The following is a 7,909-nucleotide window of genomic DNA, read 5'->3' as shown; positions in this document are numbered from 1 at the left end:
AAGTATCTATATCCACAGTAAAACGAGTACTATATCGGCAGAACCTGAAATGCCGCTCAGCAAGGAAGAAGCCACTGCTCCAGAACTGCCATAAAAAAAGCCAGACTACGGTTTGCAACTGCACATGGGGACAAAGATCGTACTTTTTGGAGAAATGTCCTCTGGTCTGATGAAACAAAAATATAACTGTTTGGCCATAATGACCATCATTATGTTTGGAGGAGAAAGGGGGATGCTTGCAAGCCGAAGAACACCATCCCAATCGTGAAGCACGGGGGGTGGCAGCATCATGTTGTGGGGGTGCTTTGCTGCAGGAGGGACTGGTGCACTTCACAAAATAGATGTCTTCATGAGGAAGGAAAATTTCATGAAATCAGTCAGGAAGTTAAAGCTTGGTCGCAAATGGGTCTTCCAAATGGACAATGACCCCAAGCATACTTCCAAAGTTGTGGAAAAATGGCTTAAGGACAACAAAGTCAAGGTATTGGAGTGGCCATCACAAAGCCCTGACCTCAATCCTATAGAAAATTTGTGGGCAGAACTTAAAAAGCGTGTGCGAGCAAAGAGGCCTACAAACCTGAGTCAGTTACACCAGCTCTGTCAGGAGGAATGGGCCAGAATTCACCCAACTTATTGTGGGAAGCTTGTGGAAGGCTACCCGAAACGTTTGACCCAAGTTCAACATTTTAAAGTCAATGCTACCAAATACTAATTGAGTGTATAAACTTCTGACCCACTGGGAGTGTGATGAAAGAAATAAAAGCAGAAATAAATCACTCTACTATTATTCTGACATTTCACATTCTTAAAATAAAGTGGTGATCCTAACTGACCTAAGACAGGGATTTTTACGAGGATTAAATGTCAGGAATTGTGAAAAACTGAGTTGAAATGTATTTGGCTAAGGTGTATGTAAACTTCTGACTTCAACTGTATACTAACAGCCCTATGAAACCCTTTTAAAGACAGAATGACACAATACAAAATAAACAAGGGCAATTTATATGCAAATAGATTATGGCAGCCATATTGGATTTTGGACACCATATTTGATTTGAGGCTAAATCCATGGAGGCCCCAAAGATAATCTTTGGTGGCTTGACTTAATTACAAGACTAGGAGCTAAAGATACAAAATCATTCAAGCAACCTCACACCCCAAAAAATCTAATTCCGATGTCTGAGCCCACTTGTTTAGAACAGATTACAATAGCCCAAACATAAAAATATAAAAAACATAACTATGTATTTTGTCAGGCAGGACCATACAGCACTGAATGAGAGCACATATGACTTGGAAAGTCTATTAATCAGTTACCAAAAAGTAAAGCTTACATTCATCATACATATTCATAGTTGACATTTCCATCTATTGTATCTGTGTTTACAGGTCTATATTTCCTAGATGCATTAAGATATCCTAATGCTGTTTGTATGTAGGTAGAACTACTATCTAAAAAATGTAGGGGCTTGCCACTAGCCTATTAAATTCATTATGATCTAAAAGGCTAAACTGATCCTAGATCAGCACTCAGAGGCTTTGTGGATACGGGCCCTAACCTAATACCATTCAGACAGTAGTTCAGTGCACTCACCTCAGTGCTGCTCAGCTGGTTCCTCTGTGGGTTCAGGAGGTGTTCAAGACCCTACTCACACCCCTCATTGACCAGCAGCACCTCTGGACCCTCATCCTCCTGAAAGAGACAAGTGATAGACATACACTCCTTCAGGTACACACACACACACACACACACATAAAACACACTTTCAACATGGAGTGTTTACCCATCCCAACTACGTTTGAGTCCTTTACTGTAGTTAAAGAATGACTTCATTGTTGTTAAACCCATCATGGTGGACATAAATATGTTGTGGGTAAATGAGTCAGCTATGATAAGTCAAAATCATCAGACAAACCTTAAACTATTTTAGTGTTTACAGTAGGTGTTTGTTAGTGTGTGGGTATGTGTAGGTATATTTAGTAAGTGTATATTGTTATAAAGCACTGTTGGATGTATGCAGAGTAGGGTGAGATCAGATGTGATGTATACTAAAGAGAGTCTCAATGAAAGTCTTAGAATGAAAAGTCCCATTTTGTCTTTATTAAACATAAGTGTTAAATACACAATATGAAAACTACAAATACACATCTCGCTGCGTGCCTGGCAGACATCTCAGCTTAATGTCGGCGCAGCACCTCAAGCACAACAAGAAGGAGCTGCTCTTCCTCCCAGGGAAGGCCTGCTCGCTCCAAGACCTCTCCATCACGGTTGACAACACCATAGTGTCCTGTGCAAAGAACCTTGGCGTGACCATGGACAACACCCTGTCATTCTCTGCAAAGCAGTGACTCGCTCCTGCAGGTTCATGCTCTACAACATCCGTAGAGTACAACCCTTACTCACACGGCGCAGTTCCTAATCCAGGCTCATCTCCCGTCTAGACTACTGCAACTCTGTTGGCTGGGCTCCCTGCTTGTGCCATCAAACCCCTGCAACTTATCCAGAACACTGTAGCCTGCCTGTGTTCAACCTTCCAAAGTTCTCCCATGTCACCCCGCTCCTACAGTGGCATCCAGTCGAAACTCGCATCCACTAAGACTATGGTGCTTGCCTACGGAGCAGCACGGGGAACTGCTCAAACCCTACATCCCAACCTGACCACCTTGTTCTGCCACGTCTTGTCCTTTGCCTTGACAGCTTTGCACACTCTTGGCATTCTCTCAACAAGCTTCATGAGGAAGTCACCTGGAAGGCATTTCAATTAACAGGTGTGCCTTAAGTTAATTTGTGGAATTTCTTTCTTTAATGCGTTAAACCAATCAGTTGTGTTGTGACAAGTTGTGGAGGGTATATTTGGTAAAAAAAACAAGTCCATATTATGGCAAGAACAGCTCAAATAAGCAAATAGAAATGACAGTCCATCATTACTTGAAAGACGAAGGTTAGTCAATCTGGAAAATTTCAATAACTTTTTCCTCAAGTGCTGGAAAATACCAAGAGTTTTTCAAGTGCAGTCGCAAAAACCATCAAGTACTATGATGAAACTGGCTCATGAGGACCGCCACAAGAAAGGAAGACCCAGAGTTACCTCTGCTGCAGAGGATAAATTCATTAGAGTTAACTGCACCTCAGATTGTAGCCCAAATAAATGCTTCAGAGTTCAAGTAACAGATACATCTCAACAACTGTTCAGAGGAGACTGCATCAATCAGGCCTTCCTGGTCGAATTGCTACAAAGAAACCACTACTAAAGGACACCAATAACAAGAAGAAACACGAGCAATGGACATTAGACCGGTGTAACTCTGTCCTTTGGTCCGAGTCCAAATTTGAGATTTTTGGTTCCAACTGCCGTGTCTTTGTGAGACGCAGAGTAGGTGAACGGATGATCTCCGCATGTGTGGTTCCCACCGTGAAGCATGGAGGTGGTGGTGTGATGGTGCTTTGCTGGTGACACTGTCAATGATTTATTTAGAATTCTAGGCACATTCTTGGTTAAGACCAGCATGGCTACCACAGCATTGTGCAGCGATATGCCATCCCATCTGGTTTGGGCTTGGTGGGACTATCATTTTTTTTTTTTTTTTTACAATGACCCAAAACACACCTCCAGGCTGTGTAAGAGCTATTTGACCAAGAATGAGAGTGATGAGTGCTGTGTCAGATGACCTGGCCTCCACAATCACCCAACCTCAACCCAATTGAGATGGTTCGGGATGAGTTGGACTGCAGAGTCAAGGAATAACAGCCAACAAGTGCTCAGCATATGTGGGAACTCCTTCAAGACTGTTGGAAAAGCATTCCTCATGAAGCTGGTTGAGAGAATGCCAAGAGTGTGCAAAGCTGTCAAGGCAAAGGGTGGCTACTTTGAAGAATCTCAAATATGGTTCGATTTGTTTAACACTTTTCTGGTTACTACATGATTCCATGTGTTATTTCATAGTTTTGATGTCTTCACTATTATTCGAATAATGTAGAGAATAGTAAAAATAAATAAAAAACCTTGAATGAGTTGGTGTGTCCAAACTTTTGACTGGTACTGTATATGTTTACATAGGCCATATATATCACACAATGGCTGAATGCAATATTCTACCCAGGAATATTCAGCACTGAAATGTGTTACTTTTGTTATTACAAAGGCATCTGTGGACCTTTCCGCTGACAATGAAATTAAAATGAATCTTTGACTTTAATGTAGGGTTTGAGGTATAGAGTGGAATGGTTTTTCAGTTGGTGTATACTGAGGTAGCTCCTCTCTGAACCTCTTCCCGCAGTGCGTACACGCGAACAGCCTTTCTCACGTGTGGACTTTCAGGTGCTTCTTCAGCTGGTTCTGGTGTGGAAAACGCATTTTCACACTGGGGGGCAGCTGAAGGATTTCTCTCCTGCGTGGATCCTCTGGTGCCTCTTCAGGCTGGACGAATGAGAGAAGTGCATATGACACTGGGTACAGCTGAAGGGTTTCACCCCTGTGTGGACCCTCTGGTGGATCTTTAGGTTGCCAGCCTGGGCAAAGCGCATGTGACACTGGGTACAGCTGAAGGGTTTCACCCCTGTGTGGACCCTCTGGTGGATTTCCACCTTCTGGAGGCAGCTGAAGCCTTTGTTACAGAACATGCAGAGGAACCGTTTCTCTTTACTATTGCCTGATGTTGCTCCCCCTCCCTGAGCCATGGCCCTTTGGTCCTTTGAATTCAATAGCTGATCGAAAAGGACGCGGCTGTGGGAATCCGAAGACCCCATTGATGTGGACACTGTGTCGCGATCCCTGAACGTGTGTAAAGGGGAGTGGGTTGCGACATTTTGATTAGTCTCTAAGCTTTCCTTATAATCTATGAAATCTCTGCCTTGTGAGTGTCCTTCTCCTAAGTGAGTCTGGTCTGCATTCCATGTCAGAGGAACATCTCCATCCACTTCATCTACGACTATAACCTCCCTTTTCTTATCTAGGCACCCTTCAGAGTATACACTACTACTGTACCGGTTCCAGTCCCCACTAGACAGATCAGTCTGTGTCTCTAAAGACAAGAGCATGTTGCCAGGGTCCATCTCTGTAGTGTAAGAACAAGATGGATCATCACCTCCAGTGTCTAACGTATCACCATCTCCACGGGAAGGAACCTGGCTCTGGTGAAATACCGGAAAGTACTCTGGGCCAGGAGCAGGAGGACAGCCCAGTGGCCCCAGCCTCTCTGAGTCTGATCCGTGGTCAGATCCTGTATGTAAGAGCCTGTGTGTTACAGTTAAAGTCTCCTTGTCTGTCTCTGACTTGAGGACGGCGTTCGGCATTCCACTGACCTCCGTGATGCTGCGTTGGGTCCTAGGCGGTGCTGGGGCAGTGGTGGAGTCCTCCGTAGCTATAGGGGACACTTCAACCGCTCCAGTCTGAATGTCTCTGCTGTGCCGTAGGTCCTCCTCTCCTTCAGCCTTCTCCAGCTTGACTCTAGGACCTGCAGCCTCTGCATCTGCAGACTGACAAGAAGAGAGGAGGTTATTACCGGCACATGAGTGTAATTGGATAACAATGTTGCAGGGAGGTCTCACAAGCCTCCCTATGGCAGATAAATTAGGATGTAGATGTAAGCAAGTGAATAGCTGATGGAAACCTTTCTGAAATAAACGGGCCACATTTGATTTACAAATAACTGGAATCTTTTTATGCAACACTATTACACTAACCTCTATCACGATAACATGCTGGGTTGAGGTTCCACTCCCCTCATCAACAGTGATTGGCTGGTCATCTCTCCATCTATTGCGTCCCGCTGGCTTAACAAAGCTGCTGTGGCCTCCAGTGAGATGTCCTTCACCGAGAGAGTGTGATTGGGGTAAAATAGGTGTTTAGGTTAGCTACTGTCAATGCTCAACACTATATTGTACACTATTGACACTGTTTAGAATTGGCAAGGATGTAAGGTAACACTTCTCATAACTTCTTGATATACTATTTATAGATCGATTTATGTTCCATGTATCATATTGTTTTCAATTAGTAAATAACAGGAAATGTAGTAAATCAAGAAAGTCGTTAGAATATGATAGTGTCTTTGCGCAAGATAGTTAATTCATCAGGGGAATTATCCAAAAACTGACCAAGACACAATATTGGTTAACACATCTTAAGTCACAAATGCGCAGAGGTGAAGGGGGCGACAAGCCCCGCAGCTAGGCCCTCTGAAAAATGTACCTCTTGCCAGTCCTCTGTTTCGGTCGAGGATCTTGACACTACTGGTACGACTGCCGAGGACGCGCTCTCGCATTGTCCTCTCTGCGCACTCCCGTGCCACCTTCAGTTCCAGTAGCTGTAGTTTCCTCCGCAATGCCGTGTTGTCTTTCTGGCTTTGAGTTATTTCTAAACGAAACACTGCATAGTCGTCGTCTACGAGTTTACAGACCTCTGCCACGGCTGCATTCGCTAGCACCTCCATAATGGAAGTTATTTGAGTGTGAAAAACCATACAGTTAGCCATTGTTAGCAGCTAGATAGCGTTACCAAGATAACATCTATCAACCAAGTCCTGTCTCCAACACGATCTAAACACTACCTGGGAAAAGTATGTGATGCTGTGCCGCTAAATTAGTCATATTTGGAGTTACATGGTTTCGATAAACGTCGAAATAACAACCCAAAAAACGCTAACGTGGAAATTGTTCATGGTCAATGTTCACTTCCGTTCAAACTAAAGAGAAGTGATCTTATTGGTTAGCGTCATAGCTCAAAGGGTGTGTTTAAATGAGAAAGTTACGCGGGCTGTTCTTTGATTTGTGCTGCATATAGATGGTGACGCCGTCACGAAAACTGCGCGTTTCCATAGGGCAAAAGTCATCCTGTTGTGATTCAGGATGGCCAGATTGCTAGCAAGAGTGACAAGAAACTGCTAATTGTGGAATCATAAGTGGCTCGTTTCAGCTTGTTCTTAATACCATGCCTTGTTTTGAGGTGTTTTTGAGTGATTTCACGTCGATACTAATATGGCTAAAATTCCCTAGCTAGCTAACCAACAACTGCAACAATGTATTTGAGATACGACAAGTGCTCATTGTACAAATGTATTTATGTTTTCAATAAACATTGGAGACAGAAATATACCTTACATGTTGTCAACAATGTAAGCCAAACGTATCTGTTTTGCTCCACTATTGTGCATGTGTCGGTTTTGTTGCTAAACAACCAACCCATCTATTACATTACACATCAAATCTCATAAGATCACTATCTTTCAAGATGAGAGCAGACTTGTTTAAAGAGAACAGTGTGTTAGCAATAATATAGTAGAAAATAATATGACTTTATTCCATCTACACCTCAGTAAGGTAAATATTAAACTGTCCTTGTTCTAGCCCAGGTTTACTGTCTCTCTAAAAACAGGTATTTATACAAGCCTGTTTCAAATTACAATTTAACAAAGGGTCAATAAGGGGTATGTGGTTAATTACCCTCTTAACCCAAGACACTTCACATGATAACTATAATATTTTAGCTAAAGAATGGTTCCCAGATATCCCCTGTTTACATCTCAAGCCACACCAACAATTTCTCCTTGTTGTGGACACGCCTATGTCTGGTAAGGTTACTCAGGAAGGAAAAGTTATTGTGTACATAGTTTGTACTTGAAGGGCCTCTCCTTGGTGTGAACGGTCTGGTGCTTCTTCATATAGTTCTCATCAGTGAAGCGCTTCCCACACATGTGGCAGGCTTACGGCTTATCGGTGTCCGTCCCAATACTCGCCCTCCCATGTTGTGACCAAATGACACAAGAGGAGGTAGAAGCAGGAGCCACCACCCTCAGGTGGTTAGTCTTTGAGCTCCCTCCTTGACCTCTAACCATTGTTTGGGTGTTGTTGGGATTGTGTGCTGTGTTATAGGCTAGGTACCTCTTGTGGTGAACATCCGTCCTTACCTTG

The 7,909-nt window shown here is 43.3% G+C and overlaps 1 protein-coding gene across 1 annotated transcript; it reads right to left on the bottom strand.

The window, feature by feature from the left end:
- Positions 1-2,079: 2,079 nt before the first annotated feature.
- LOC139566793 (uncharacterized) lies at positions 2,080-6,709 on the bottom strand. Its single transcript, XM_071388113.1, has 3 exons — positions 6,192-6,709; positions 5,684-5,808; positions 2,080-5,476 (listed from the first exon to the last, which is right to left on the bottom strand). Exons 1-3 carry the CDS (start codon positions 6,472-6,474, stop codon positions 4,358-4,360), a joined length of 1,527 nt encoding a protein of 508 aa, XP_071244214.1. The 5' UTR covers positions 6,475-6,709; the 3' UTR covers positions 2,080-4,357.
- Positions 6,710-7,909: the final 1,200 nt, after the last annotated feature.

Source organism: Salvelinus alpinus, chromosome 39, assembly GCF_045679555.1.
Source record: "Salvelinus alpinus chromosome 39, SLU_Salpinus.1, whole genome shotgun sequence".
Classification (NCBI taxonomy): Eukaryota; Metazoa; Chordata; class Actinopteri; order Salmoniformes; family Salmonidae; genus Salvelinus; species Salvelinus alpinus.
The sequence above is the reverse complement of the archived record's forward strand: the minus strand, read 5'-3'. Positions and strand labels throughout refer to the sequence as shown.

Coding starts and splice junctions, on each gene's coding strand:
- LOC139566793 (XM_071388113.1), bottom strand. CDS start 6,474: ATGGCTAACTGTATGGTTTTTCACACTCAAATAACTTCCATTATGGAG. Junction 5,809..6,191: donor AAACAGAGGACTGGCAAGAG/GTACATTTTTCA, acceptor CTCTCGGTGAAG/GACATCTCACTGGAGGCCAC. Junction 5,477..5,683: donor AGCATGTTATCGTGATAGAG/GTTAGTGTAATA, acceptor TCTTCTTGTCAG/TCTGCAGATGCAGAGGCTGC.